The sequence below is a fragment of the Pseudopodoces humilis genome, chromosome 16 (assembly GCF_049639895.1).
Source record: "Pseudopodoces humilis isolate 2021_Gansu_Grassland_sample_001 chromosome 16, ASM4963989v1, whole genome shotgun sequence".
Classification (NCBI taxonomy): Eukaryota; Metazoa; Chordata; class Aves; order Passeriformes; family Paridae; genus Pseudopodoces; species Pseudopodoces humilis.
Genome location: NC_142215.1, coordinates 10,661,336 through 10,676,154, shown reverse-complemented (window position 1 = coordinate 10,676,154; position 14,819 = coordinate 10,661,336). Strand labels below are relative to the sequence as shown.

At 39.6% G+C, this 14,819-nt stretch overlaps 2 protein-coding genes across 6 annotated transcripts in view; both read left to right on the top strand.

Moving 5' to 3' along the window:
• The window catches only part of SLC12A1 (solute carrier family 12 member 1), a 47,400-nt gene extending 44,056 nt beyond the window's left edge, over positions 1-3,344 (top strand). For all 4 annotated transcript variants that reach the window (XM_088063370.1, XM_014251031.2, XM_014251030.2 and 1 more), the window contains 2 exons: positions 1,430-1,497; positions 2,232-3,344. In XM_088063370.1, coding sequence (XP_087919496.1) covers positions 1,430-1,497; positions 2,232-2,367 — 204 coding nt within the window. In that variant the 3' untranslated portion in view covers positions 2,368-3,344. The remainder of the gene's footprint in view (positions 1-1,429; positions 1,498-2,231) is intronic.
• Positions 3,345-8,265: 4,921 nt separating this feature from the next.
• Positions 8,266-14,546, top strand: DUT (deoxyuridine triphosphatase). Of its 2 annotated transcripts, none has more exons than XM_005521510.3 (7): positions 8,266-8,379; positions 8,962-9,124; positions 10,568-10,659; positions 11,767-11,811; positions 12,692-12,766; positions 13,699-13,769; positions 14,197-14,546. In XM_005521510.3, exons 2-7 carry the CDS (start codon positions 8,964-8,966, stop codon positions 14,251-14,253), a joined length of 501 nt encoding a protein of 166 aa, XP_005521567.1. In that variant the 5' UTR covers positions 8,266-8,379; positions 8,962-8,963; the 3' UTR covers positions 14,254-14,546. The 2 variants fall into 2 exon arrangements, with proteins under 2 accessions (XP_005521567.1, XP_005521566.1); XM_005521509.2 differs by lacking the exon at positions 8,266-8,379 and adding an exon at positions 8,454-8,562.
• The last annotated feature ends 273 nt before the right edge of the window (positions 14,547-14,819 follow it).

The window sequence follows — 14,819 nt, the reverse complement described above, 5'->3', positions numbered from 1 at the left end:
CAGTTCAGAGGAAGTTCAAGGCTGATGCTGGCTGATCCACTGGGTGAATTACAGATCAGTCTGCTCTTAAATTTGTTGGAAAAATACCTTTTTACCAATGAACTGCCAGGCTTCATCAGGCCAGTGACAAAAGGATGGAAATTCTTTCACCCTTAAGAGACAAATTCTCACAGAGAATTAATCTAGCAATTTTAGTTGCTTCCTGTGGAATTAACCTGAGTACACTGGGACTTTAGTTATCTCCACTTTATGGCGCTGATAACTTCCTCAGCAGAGCAAAGATTGCAACTCTGAGCTCAGAGCTGTCAGAAGTCACAGCCTGACATACTAACATAAGCAGAAATCAATGGTGATTTAAGATAACACACTATACTACCAACTGCAGCAGCTGGGAAGCAGACTGACTGCTCACTGTATTACCCTCTTCATGGAGCTGATAACCAGCAAAAGGTTATTGTAGTTAGCTATGGGCAGAAAACCTTAGAATTATTCTCACCTTAAATTATCAAAAATTGAGAGTCAGAGCCCATAAAACACCTCAGTATAAAAGACAATAGGAAATACAATCACAGACACTTGTGTGCAGAAACAGTGAGGATACAAAAGAAAAAAAATACCTGATAAAGCTTGGTATTGCCTAGGCTACTAATTAAGGAACCAGAAAAATCCTCAAAAGTTGAAAAGAGTCAGCAATACAAAAATGCCAAATTACTCTGTAAAACAAGAAGAGCAACAAATAGTTTAGTTTACACATCTGGAAAGACATGCCCCTTATCTTCAAAAGTAGGGCAGTTTTGGGAATTTTACAGAGGACATTAGAACACATTTACAATTCAACAGAGAAAAACCTGGCAGCACAGATAAAGGGTGATGTTATAGTATGATTCTCATGAAGTAACAGCTGGCTAAATTATATGGGTTCTTACCTATATAACATGTATATAACATGTACAACACTGAAATTTCTGTAGAGGAGGAAAATTTGAGGTCTGAATGGAGAAAAACCTGCTTTTTACTTTCTCCAGGGAAAGAGAAAATAATTTACAAAATCAGTTAAGATACATCTACCTTACACAAACCTGCCCTGGTCTCTTGTTCCCTGTGACTTGTTAAATTTTAAAATTTTTGAGAGCCTGAACTTGGCCATAAAGTAAGTTCAGTACAAAAATAATCCCTATCCCTAGGAAACTTTAGACAGGGGTGAACCATTAGAGTGGCCCTAATGTAACTATACAAAACAAAAAGTGTGGCTCAGCCTCTTATTTTGCCATTGCTGAGACTCTGGACCCCAGAGCAGACCTGGCTTCCAGTGCTGCCAAACAGCAGAAAATCTTGCAGGCAAGGGGGAGTGTCAAAGTCCGTAAGACACCAGAACTGAGGATCACTGATCTAACAGATCTTTTTCTTTTCCCTGCTGTGTTTTAATCAGAGCTACCGCCAAGTCCGTCTGAATGAACTCTTACAAGAGCATTCGAGAGCAGCCAACCTCATTGTCCTGTGAGTTTCAAGATTTTTGATTCTAATAATGTGTAATGGGATTCTGAACTCATGCTACAGAAACCCTTGTGCTAATTCACTGAGCTCAAAAGTAATCTTTTAAGTACCTTCTGGAGGACTTGCATCTGGACTGATGGTTCTCTGTGACTGCACTGAATGTGAATCTTTCCTGGTGATGAAGCAATTGTACAAAGGAAAAGAGGCCACCAATAAAATGACAAAAAAAAAGGCCCTTTCTAGAATCAATTTTCATTTACAGACACATTTTTATACACAGCTTCAATAAATTAGCTTGCACTTGTGATACACAGATAATCCTCTACACTTCTATTAATTCAGTCTCAAAAAAAGGGGTGGTCATGTAATGCTTACAATAAATTGACCCATATTTTAAAACTTCCATCTCACAGTAACTGCAGATCAGAAAACAGGCTGATCGAGTACAAAACTGCATGTGTTGCATTTTTATCCTTTTTAAAAAGTTATACTGTGTGTGAGTTTTATGACCCCAAAAATATTCTTTACCAGTTTAAGGCTACAATCACAAGCAGTTCATGTCCAATACAATCAGGTGAGCAAGGGTTTGCAAATTAAGGTCTTATGATATTAAAACAATCTTGTAGTCTTGTAGAGTGGTATATGAACAGTGATGTTCTCTGCTTAGTATTTAATGAGAAGCTTGGGCTACCCTTGCCTTCATAATGATAATTTTATTTTCCCCTCTGCCCAAACAGGAGTCTCCCTGTGGCAAGAAAAGGAGCAGTGTCTGATTACCTGTACATGGCTTGGCTAGAAATTCTCTCCAAGAACCTTCCTCCAATATTAATGGTCAGAGGCAACCACAAAAATGTACTGACTTTCTATTCTTAGAAAAACATCAGTGCCTGGAATATGCCTTGCTTGATTCCAACAGCTATGTTTTTAATGGCAATGGTTCATCAAAGACACACTACTTTAATACAAATCTAAAACTTTAATAATTGACAGATTTTTTTTCAAAAATCCAAAGCAACACAGCAAAGTACTAGACAAAAAATGTAAATGGTCCCTGCTAGTGTTACACTCCAGTACAGGCAAAAGAAGGAAAATCTACCTATATGTCATATGAGACAGCAAATACTTTGAGCACACAAAGAAGAAATTCTTCTGATTTTATAAGGTATTGAAAAAGTTTTTGGTATTTATCCTAGAAAGCAAAAATTAACTGTGATAATACACAAAGCATTAAATCTCTAAATAATTATTTCAAATTGCACCATTATAGTTGCTAATGGGCACACAGTAGGATTAAAATGAAATGCACCAACTTGTGAGACAAAAACCTGTAGGGTATCCATCAGGTGTAAGTCATGAACTGATACAAGTAGAATACATGCAATGTTTTTTGATTAATAGTGCCAAATTAAGACCTATGCCTACAGCAGATGCTTTTACCTAAAATGTTCTGCTAATTTAAATTAATTCAAAAACTTCTGATTTAGAGACAAACATAAAAAAATTAGATCTCCAAAAATATGGACTCTATTAAAAGACTTGATAATGCATTTTCAAGCTCTGACATGCAATGGATTGTGTGATTGAAATAATTAAATGTGGTGAGTAAATTTCACCAATAAATTAGTAAAACACTAGATATTCTGACAATTTTTGCTATGAATGTTAGAGTTAGTACAATCTGACATTATACGCTGGGATAATATGTACAGTGATTTATGTGATTAGAAAACAACAAAAGCTCATTAGCTGAGTTGAATGCCTTATTTTTGATTTATATAAAACATTTCTCTTTTTTGACTTTCTAAAATAATATTAATTATACACTAACTTTAAATAAAGGCAATTCATTACTTTGTGTCATTTTTCTATTTTCTACTCTGCAACATTATGGTATTTTATAATTTCAGCTGTCAAGAAAAGCAGCTTCTCTTTTTAATGGGTAAAGCTATATCCTATGTGTAAGCATTATTTAAATTAAAGACCATCAAGAAACATTGGCTAATTTATTTTCTGTTGTCCTGCAACTCCTTTGCAGAGACCAACCAACATCTAAGACTCATGAAAGCCAGGGAACCCTGAATTTTACTAACTGTATATTTTAAAGCAGGCCTCAGCTTCCATCTTGCTTGAATTATTAGAATTGAACTTGTAGTGGATTTAGCACTCCATCTCCAAAAATGACAAATATTTAATATTCATATTTTTTTCTGAGATCAACAGCAGCAATTCAGCAGAACATGGTAATGTCGCCCAGTAATCCATGCTTTATTTTCTCCATCTATTAAAGGCAGGATATTAAATATTGATATTTTCTCATAATGTTCTTCCTTTGCTTCTTACACATTTACAATCAGGCTGAAGGATCATTTTACAATCTAACTGCATTACACAGAAGTTTCCTCCATATACCAGACTTCCTGCACAACTCTGAGCCAACCAAAGCTCACATTATGCACCTGCAACACAAGGAGATTATTCTCATCCTTCACAGTGACGTCAGCAGTGATACTGGAGCTGGTTACATGCTGTCAGGTCCTTGCAGTTCCTTGTAGAATTGTAATGGTCACCATCCTGTCCACCTCACTTCACACACAATCTGAATGGCAGCCAGCCAAAGCCAAGCCTTTAGGGAGGCTCCACTCAGGCTCTGTGTGTTTCTTATCACAATCTACACAAGGACCTTAATACACCTCTATTAAGCCTTTAATTATGTACATGACTGGGAATTGTTTCCTAAAGATTTCCAAGTACTGTAATTCTCAGTCTAGAGGGAACATTGACCCAAACTGTTCTGGGGGACCTAGGCAGATCCAAAAAAGAGAACGAGCACAAAATGAACCAGCAATGGCACTTTCAATAATATTCACACTTCTCTCTCACAAACACACTTCTGTGGGCATTGCAAAAATAAATCCCAAGAGATACCTTTCTAAATAAAGTCATCAAAAACTAAGTACGAACATATACATTTCTATAAAATTTCTTGCTTGCACTACAGTGATTAATTAGAAGATGTACCCACACAACAGTGTAATGGGATAAACTCACGATGCAACAGCACTTAACTACCTGAAGGTCTTATTTCCACAAATTCACAAGTAATTTAAACAAAGTATTTTCCTAACAGCTTCTACTTCCTGTTCCTCACCATGATTTCTGAATGTGTGTGGACCAATTTGGAGAGTATACTAATTATTGACTATCTTAAATTGCAACTTTGATTGCAAAATATTGTTAGTCCACCTTCCTCATTTCCAGCTCTGTAAGAGACACTTCTTTATATAAGTTATGCATAAAACAACTGCTGAATTTTAGTCATAAAGTTAGTAACTAAACCCTAATTACATGTTTGACATATCTAGGAAAAAATACAGCTCTAATGCTGTCTAGCATATTTTTAGCTTATATCACACTACCAATTCCACAAGTTTATATAACTTAGGCTGGATTTGGTCAGCTGCGACAAAAGCAAGCATAGGTAAAGTGACCAGGGACATTTAAGTGTGAAAATACCATTGCTATGAAGCAAGAACAAAGAATATCTTGAATTTTGTTCAAAAGCCTAGGTATCCTGCACAGCTAAGCTTGTGCCTAAGGGCCTGTTAAAATGATATCATTCCTCTCATCAGTGAATCTTACCTTTCCCTCCTAATGTTAGTGGAGCTCCAACAGGCATCACAGAAGGCATTTCATCATAGTTCAGAGACTACACTTTCCTTAAATCTTTTTACAACCACTGGCAAGTTGCCCATCCTGATCACATACCCCTAAAGCACGGTCCAGATTACGCTGTCCAGAACAGCATTCTTCCAATGTGCCTTTCACTAGATTTTTCAGTCCCCAAGAGCTTCTTTTTGAGGGGATTGTTTCTTTGTTTTATTTTTAAATCAGCTACCCAACAGTACAAGTAGAAAAGCTACCTAACCAAAAAGGTGCTGCATTGCAAGGATAAACAACTGCAACTACACTGCAAAAATCACATCCTACTTCACACTCAAAGGAGTTTCCACTAAATCTTCATCATCACAAGTACAAAGCTCCAGCCACCAGCATAGGAAATTTCATCTGTCTTAAACCTCTGCAATTTTCATTACATCTTTGAAAAGTCCTACCAAAAGCTTTCCTTGATTAAGCAATACTAATCCTCAGAAAATATAGACATTTCTCATTTTTTCTCTCCTTTTCTCTAATTCCTTGAGGGATTTCAACATCTTTTTAGCAAAAGCAGGTTCAGCAACTGATCAGCAGTTTACAAGCAAGAGATGTCAACAGGCAACACGTATCAGACTTCAGTTGTACATATGGGGCAAACAGCTACAATTAGTCTTCGTTACTACTGACTCCTTTAATGGCTGTTTGTCACTTCCCCTCAGGCAAAGATCCCTGACCTATCAGCAAAGCTGAGGGAACAGAATGGGGGTAATCCTCAGTACTTTCATTTTGACATTTCAGGGGTCTCCCTTAAACTTCTCCCTCTGGTGGTGTGGCTCATTGGACTTGAATGAAGTGAGTGTGGATCACTCCAAGATCCTGCTCTCCCTCCCTTGCTACCCCTCCAACTCTTGGCAGCAGAGCAAAAACCTTCAGTGCTGCAGCTCTTTGCTAAATGAGTGACTCATCCCTCAAGTTTTTGTAAGTTGAGGTTTTTGCAAGTGTTGTGCTTCAGCAGTTCAGGCAACTCCTTAAACATCTGTTCATGCTGGTACCTAGGGCACAGCCCTTTGGCAGCTGTGCAGGCCATTGAGACCATGGAGCCAGCATTGCTGAGGAAACCCCTCACACTGGCCTTGACTCTGCAAGGAAAAATGGAAACAAACAAATACACTGAGCTGCAACTCACGTTCTCTACAAACAAGTGCAATAACCCACAGTCATGCCACTGCTGGAATTTCATCAGAGGAAATTGAGTTTCAAACAAAATCAAACACACTAAGGTTGTCTGAAACAGAGTAAAAGGGAATGGCAAAATTCCACAACCCCCATGCTGTACTGCAAACACAGAATCAAAGATAAAGTTTCATTATAAACAGGCAACATCATAACAGACTTTTTAAATTACAAACCTTAATCATTGTGAAAGGGACAGGTGTGCTAAGTAGGAATGGGGTGGGAAGTCATTCTTACAGCTATGGATTTTTTTCTAATAAAAATCTTCATTTTAACACAAAAACTTCAGTGGGGAGAATTTTACAGCTATTACCCCTGAAAGAGGCTCTGTTTCCTTGTGTGTACAACAAAGCAGCTTCCACTCCTGCTGTCAGTCCAGGCAAAAAGGCAGATGATTTCACTTTATCTCAGTATTGTTTTTCAAAGTCAGGTGGAAATGCCCCGTGGAAAGCAACACTAATCAGCGATCAAGAATGCAGGAAGGTTTACTTACTATCTACAGAGTGAGCAACACATTCCCAGAACCAAGGTAAACTTCGTTTTATACTTCCAGCATAAGTTTGGGTGAGGGGGATGTTCCCTTTGTAAAGATCTGTGAAAAAAAACAAGTGTCAATCAGCTGAGTCCTTTCTCCTTCATAATATTTTTGGAGGAGTCCTCCTATTATTCATGAGCTTCCAGGCTACCTCAAGCACAATTTAGAACCCAGCCTGCCTCACCAAGCCCGGCCATTTATAAAATCAGTCCTTTTCTACACTACAATGCAGGATGCAGTTGTAAACTCTATAAAGCCCTGCTTGTATAAATAAACATTTACAATTACATATAAGTTTGATACAACTTCAATTTTTTTGATAGTTTACATCAGAAACTATAAAATATTTTAAGTAGTTTTTTCACGTGGATCTGTGTTACATACATATTCTCATTCAAACAGTCCATAATATTTAGACTGAAAATACTGTACAGGAATAAAAGGAAGCCCAAATTGGGACATCCTTAAAAATACCTTTCACAACTGAACTGCAATGTGTAGTAAAGGTTTCACTGCCATCTGGCTGCATTTAGAAAATGTAACATAGCAAGGAGACAATCATATACACTTAAAGTGTTTAAAACAAAAATCACAAAGACTAGTTGTTTGACAAAATTGAGACCAACAAAAAGAATCCAAAAGTATGTAGCAATTCTGCAGAGTGAAATACCTCTATTAGCCTCACCAAGGACAGTTTTGAAACTATGAATCCAATGGATAGTCTTTTCAGCCCACAGCAGAAAGCCATGGGGGAATTCAGGAAATTCCCTATTCCTAGGGATATAGATATGTCCTGTAGAATATACCTATATATCCTATAGATATATATATCCTATAGATAGAAAGGTATACAGATAGAAAGACATAGGAAAATATAGGAAAAATAGGGGGGGGAAATACATCATAAATGGAATGGAAAGAGGGCAGAGGGTATTAAAGACAATGAAAGTCTTCTGTTCCAAGACAGAACAGGTCAGGCCGAGCATTGACGTGTTTTCACATCCATCGCATTATCAAGAATTGTTCTCTTTTCATAAGGCAAACGCTTCTGTCTCGGCCTGACAATGCATTTCTGAAGGAGTCTCCTGCCTCTACTCTGTGCAGCGTGCTCTAAGATCTGCTTTAATAGCAGGATTCGACTGGATGCTCTGCAGAGGGCCCTCCCAGCCCCAAGCATCCCGTGACTGTCGGAGGACCGCGGCCGTCTCCAGGCCGCCGGGCCGCCGGCCGTGCTCAGCCTCCCTGACTGTGTCAGGCGGAACGAGGGGCGGCCCCGCGGCTCCTCTGAGGGGGCCGGGACCTCCCGCGCCGGCCCCGGCCCCGCCCGCCCGTGCAGCCGCAATCGCGTCCCCCGGCAACGCTGCGCAGCCCGCGGGGTCCGCACGGCAGTCCGCAGCAGCGCCGCCCCCGCGTCCCGAGGAGCGCCGTGGGCCGGGCTGCTGCCCGAGGGGCTGCGCCGGCAGGTAGAGCCCGGGCAGGGGGAAAACGGAGCACCGGCGCTTCAGCCCGCACCCCGTGAGCCGTGCGGACCGCGCCGGGGTGCGCCGGGCGAGCGGTCCGATCCATGGCGCGCTTTCCGCACGGCGGCGGCGGCGGCACTGTGTTAGCCCGGTGCCTCCGGTGGCTCCGGCAGCCCTGCGGGCGCTGTAAGGAGGGGTGGAAGAGTTGCGGGGCAGCATATGCTGCCCAGCCCGCAGCCCTCAGGAGATTTGGGGTGGATACACGCTCTCCAGCCGCACCACAGGCCCGTTCTGCGCCCCTCGGAGGGCGCCGGCTCCGACGCAGTGGCTGCGGTTTGGGGAGACGGGGGAGCCCCGTCTGATACACGGGGCGGGACCCTCAGGGCGGGTGCGGGGTGCCCAGGAGGAGCTGGGCGAGGCCATTCTCACTCAGGGGGGGAATGGGGTTGCGCCGCGCCCAGAGAGGCCGCGGACGGGCCTGTTTCCCTCCCCCCTTGCTCCCGCCCCCGTGGGCCGCGCCGAGTTTTGGCGGGATTTTTGGCGGGCGGGTGGCCGTCCATCACAGTGTCTTTCCCGGTCCCTCAGCCATGCCCGCCTCCGAGGCCGTGCCGGAGCCGTCCCCCAGCAAAAGGCAGAAGGGCTCGGGGCCTGGAGAGACCTCCGCACGGCTCCGCTTCACCAAGCTTTCCGAGAATGCCTTCACTCCCTCCAGGGGTTCCCCGCGGGCTGCGGGCTACGATCTGTACAGGTGAGGGTGGGTGGGGGTACGGCACCCGGTGCGGGAGCCCGCCTGGGCACGGGACTCCGGCGGCTGAGAGGACCCTCAGGCCTCTTGCGAGCTGAGCCCCCGGACAGCCTTGCTGGCCATGCAGGAGAAGAAGCCGGAGCTGACCTAGTCGTAGCTCCCTTACTCCTCCATTCCTGACCATTTTCGGGTGTCTGTGGTCCAGCTACGTTACAGCATTAATTTCATCAGGCACAGGATGCAGTCGTTGGCTAAAAGTCAGGCTTGACATAGCATCCAGAATTGCTGTTGGTGCTCCCATTGGCCAGGTTGCGTTCCTGTTGAAAGGAAAAAATGGTAGTGCACGTAGGCCCTTCTTGCCAGCACTTGTGCTTTTCTGCTTTCCTCTTGGCTCCGGGGTTGCTGCCTGCCAAAGGCCTTGCGGCAGTTCGATAGTGCTTCTAGCTGGAAACCACGTGGGTTGATGTACAAACTTTGGGCTGTTTGAATTAATAATAGCCCTTATTCAATGTCTTTCACTATTTGCAGGAATACCTGTATTTAGACGTGGTTGTTTGCAGTGCTTCTGTGATGAAGTCACTAGTTTTGAACGAGTGAACTTTGCTGCCACCACTTCTACCTTAACTTTTTTACTATTACATAGAATAACCAGCATTTTTCTTCCTTCACCTCTCTGACTTCTTTCCTGAAGACTTACTGCATCACATTTTACCCTTTTTCTCTTTTTATCTCTTTTATCTCACCGGGTTTGTTTTTGTTCTTGTTCCAATGTTGCACTGTAGACCTGGAAAAAGACTGTTTTATAGAAAGCCTTTCAGTGCTTCCCAGTATTTAAAAAACAATTCTTTGTCAGGGTCAAGATATAACAAGTGTTGTCACCACTGCTTTTCATTAGGCCTCCAGTTGGGTAGCTTCATCAAGTTCTTAAAATCTTTGTAGTTCAGAGTTCCCAGGAGAATCATGGGAATCATGAACTGTCAGACTGCTTAGAAAAAGAAATTGTTACCTAAAAGTTAACTTAATAGATGATTAATTTTAATTACAACTAGTTCATCTGCTGTAGAAAACTTAGTCAGACTGTATTATTCATAAAGTTTCTGTTTTTGCACAAAAAATGCAAAACCACGTTCACCTAAGGGTTACTTTAAAGTTAAACTTGTATTTTTTGTCTATCTTACCAATTAATAAAACATTTCAAACTGGCAGTTGCAGGAGTGTCCTGTTCAAATGACACTTCTGGAATCTTAAACTAGCACCATCAGAATGGCAACATCTTCGTCTTTCAGGATCTGCATTAAATTTTGCAAATCTGTAAATATTTATTGTTTAAATTTCATGGTGTAAATGCCCAGGCAGATAAATTCTGGGTAATTCTGTACCTTAAGTTACAGTAAAGAAACTTTAAAAAATATTCTATATAAACTAGTGTTTCTTTCTTTAATGTAGCGCCTATGACTGTGTGATACCGCCCATGGAAAAGGCTGTGGTAAAAACAGACATTCAAATAGCACTTCCTTCTGGATGCTATGGCCGAGTAGGTGAGTACATAGCTGTCAAAAGGCTGCAGAGTCATTCTAGAAGAGGTTTGACACCATCTTCACATTTAGATTCTGCCTAAAGCTTTCAGGATTTGTCTACACAAAAAAGGGATACCACGTGACTGTGTGATTTACTAAATCTTGTAGTAAAGATTTTCCTGTTACCTGTTGTCAGATACATTTGAGGTTTGGTGTATGATCATTCTTTAGTCAAAACTGACTAAAAGTGACAAAAGGATGATCAGCAAAAATGCCTGTACTCTACATACAACTTTATAGGCTCTGCAGTAGTTCATTATTTCTCTGCAGTTTCAGAATTCAAGTCACAGAGACTAATAGGTAATGAACATACGGAAAATGCATCCCTGGATGTTTAAAAATTAACCCAGAGTACCAGTGCAGTAGAATTTGATTACATATTGTGACAGAACAGTTGAGAGAACCTGTACATGATATTCTGTTTATTTTGTGCTTTTTTTAATCTGAATTATGTATATATTCTTAAAATAAAAAAGCACTAGCCACCCCAGTGAAAGAACATGATCAGAGTTTGCCATGCCCTTTTATGTAAAAGAACACATGCATTTCTCTTATCCCAAAGAAAATTTTGAAGATAATATAATTTTTAGCTCCTCATTACAGTAGGCTAAGTAAAATCCAAATCCCCACACATAATTTATCTCTGTATAATAGTGCTTAGGAAATTGCTTGCCAAATATTGTTTTCCTTCCTAACTTAAATGGATTGACCTAATATTCTTCTGAGATGATGCTGATCCAGTCGTAGTCACCAAAAATAAACCAAGATTAGACAGTCTTGGTCAGCTCTAGTTGCTTTCCTTGGAGAAACCTACTCTGCAATTGCAGGTCAAATAAAGATATGTTTCCATTAATTAAAGATTGCAATTTTATCGCAACAGCCTGTTGCAGCTGTTATTCTCTTTAATATATATGTAAACTCTTGCAGTAATTCCTGTAATATGTTTATTTTGAAAAGACTGGAAACAATTGTTATTGCCAAGACTCTGTGCAAACACACTGTATAACCTATAAACACAGTTTTTTTAAAGAAACAAATTGTAATACTTTAAAAAAAATTATTTTCTAGCACCACGTTCTGGTTTAGCTGCAAAGCATTTCATAGATGTTGGAGGTAAGCTTTTTGTTCTTTTTATTAAGACTTGGTAAATATTGATCACATTGTAACATGCAAATAAATTACGGTTTCTTGGGTACTCTGTGGAAAGGAGACCTGGGTAACACCTGAGAGAGACAGGTCATCATAATTATGTTAAAACTTGCTTAATTATTAAAAAAAATACCAATTTTTTAAAATAATAATTGTATCATACTTCTTTAGGCAGTGCCTGCCATAGAAGTTATCTTTTGACTTGGGCATTAAAGATTATTTCTTATATGCTGGTTTCTTCTGGGTTTTTAACCAGTAAGTTAAATTGAGAATTGCAAGTATTTCTAAATATTCAAAACTCAGGGGATACTCCCAGTGTTACTAGAACCTTAATTAGGAAGCTGTTTAGAAATATAAGAGTAAGCTAGTTTTATAGCCTTGGTACTTGAATATAGCTGTCTGACAATCATTTCCTTACAGCTCTGATTCTGTTACCTTGCCAGAAATACAAGGTTTGGATCTGTGCAAATCCATAGCTCTCAAATGAAATGTTAGAGTTAAGAACAGATTTCTACTTGACACTGAAAGAGCTGAAGTTAGCAGAACAAATGGAGCCTGAATTTAGTCCAGCTGTCTTGATTTCAGATAGGGTATTACTACTAAAATTAGTAGTAGAGTGGTAAAGCATTTGACATGTGATGGTGTTTTTCAGTTCCTTTTGCAAGACTGATTAGCATTTTTAGATGTGTCAGTATTTGCATATATATTGTTAGTTGTACATCAGAAGTATAAAGGATGTCATTATGAGATCCTGAAATCATTTATTAATCTAAACCTTATCTAATCTAGTTATCTCACACACTGATATTTACTAACTGGGTATCTCTGGAAATTCTCATGACAGCTGGTGTTATTGATGAGGATTACAGGGGAAATATTGGTGTGGTACTGTTCAACTTTGGCAAGGAGATGTTTGAAGGTAAGTGTTAAGCCTGGCAGTCTATTTTCAGCCATCTCACTTGGGAATGAGAAACTAATTTTTTCTTTAAAAGTTTATGCAGAAGTAGAACTAGCTAGGAACATTTTTCTTCTCTCAGTTAAGAAAAACATAGATACTTAATAATTTCCTGTCAAGGGAACATGAAAAGATTCTATTCATAGCAAATTAAGCAGCATGCAAAAAAATGCCCCCAAAAACCACCATACCACCACAAAAGCAAACCAAAACATCTCTACTTAGCTAAGCTTTAGATTCACAAACTGTACTGAAATGCAATTTTGTATTAAGTTAGTGCTTTTCCCTGAAAAAAAAAATTAACTGAGCAGTATTTGAGAAAAAAACTTCGCAAGAATCCTGGGAAATATGAGAAACAAAGACAGGATTTTCCTTTTATTACGCTGTCTTTCTGAAAAAGTCAGTTTTACATTTCAGTGCCCAGTTACAACATATGCGCTTTTGTGGCCTCTTCTGCATCTTCACATCACAAGCTGTTTGTGGAAATCCTGTGAGCCAGATTGGTTACTAGTGAGAAACCCTGTTTTCCTTTTATCAGTTTGCCTTTTTGCCCCCAAATTTCTGGGTCTAGTTCAGAAAAGGAGCTACATTATCCATACATCTGTCTCTCCATCTCTGCAGTACTTATGCATAATGACTTAAGATGCCAGAGTATGGCAGCAGGAATGACTGGAAAGACCTTGAGCCAATACAGCTGCTGACGTTCACTTTAGAAGGACCAAACAAAAGTGTATCTTGACTTGTATTTTTCTGGGTCTGTTAACATCTGTTTAGCTAAGTTTCAAGTAAGCATTTTCACTTTTACTATATTCGGATTCTGGAAAGGAGGTCGTCTAAAGTCTGTATTCATTGTTCACCTTTTTGAAGGAAGTAATAATATTTTAACTTCTCTGCAGTTAAAAAAGGGGATAGAATTGCCCAGCTCATCTGTGAACGCATTTATTATCCTGAGCTAGAAGAAGTTGAAGTAAGTAGCCAAAAGAAAATATTTCTGCTTTTTTCAATGATTATTAGTTTAAGATACTTGTATATAAGATGAAATTTATTATATAGATAAGTACTTGGCTAAAATTACTTTCAGTGCTAAAACTGCATAGCAGCAGTGCTGCCTGAATGAGTCTTGATTCTTTATACATGTATGGATTTGTTTTCTTTTTTGGTAAGTTTTCAGAGTTTTTGTGAAACAGTTCAGTATATACTAGAAATGGTTGTCTCATAAGCATTTGTTTAAGCTTGTACAAAAGATATTCTAAAGTGTCTCACATACATTTTTTGGCTTCTTAATAATAGCTCTTGTTACAACTAAATGATAGACAACATCTCTTGTACAGAAACAAAAAGCAAGATGAGGAGTTAAGGCATTAAATCAATTTATCATAATTGATGTCTTTCAGACTCTGGATGATACAGAACGTGGTGAAGGTGGCTTTGGCTCTACTGGAAAGAATTGAAAATTACTTGAATGTGCTTCGTTTTTTTTGTTGTTGCTGTTGTTGTCCTGTTTCTAAATTTTCATCTGAATTAGAAGTAGGATTTTTTGAGTACATAAAAATATTTCAAGTTTTATTGAGACTTCTCCCTATCTATCCTCCAGTGAATTTTTCTGCATAATGAGGAAATGTGCATGACTGGCTTGACTTACTAGTTGATGGCTTATTTTTTCTTTCAAGATGTTTGGTCCACAGCAATAAGATCACATTGTTAATGTGGCATTTATACTGTAATAAATGGAAAAATAACTTAATGATTTTTTTTATTCTACTCACCTAAACTACAACAGCCAATTGTTCCCTTGCCAGTTTTTGTTAGACTTCTGAGAGCTATCTTCTATATGGCTCAGGATTTCATACTGAGAGCCTATTTCATATCAGTGACAGTATCAATAGAACTTTCCACTCTCGCCCCTAAATTAGAGTAAGACAAAGATATTTAATATTGCGTCCTCTACAATCTCTCCAAATACTTGTGTTTCTGTTCAAAGCCAAAGTTCTGACTTTGATCTTTAGCTGATCTTCAA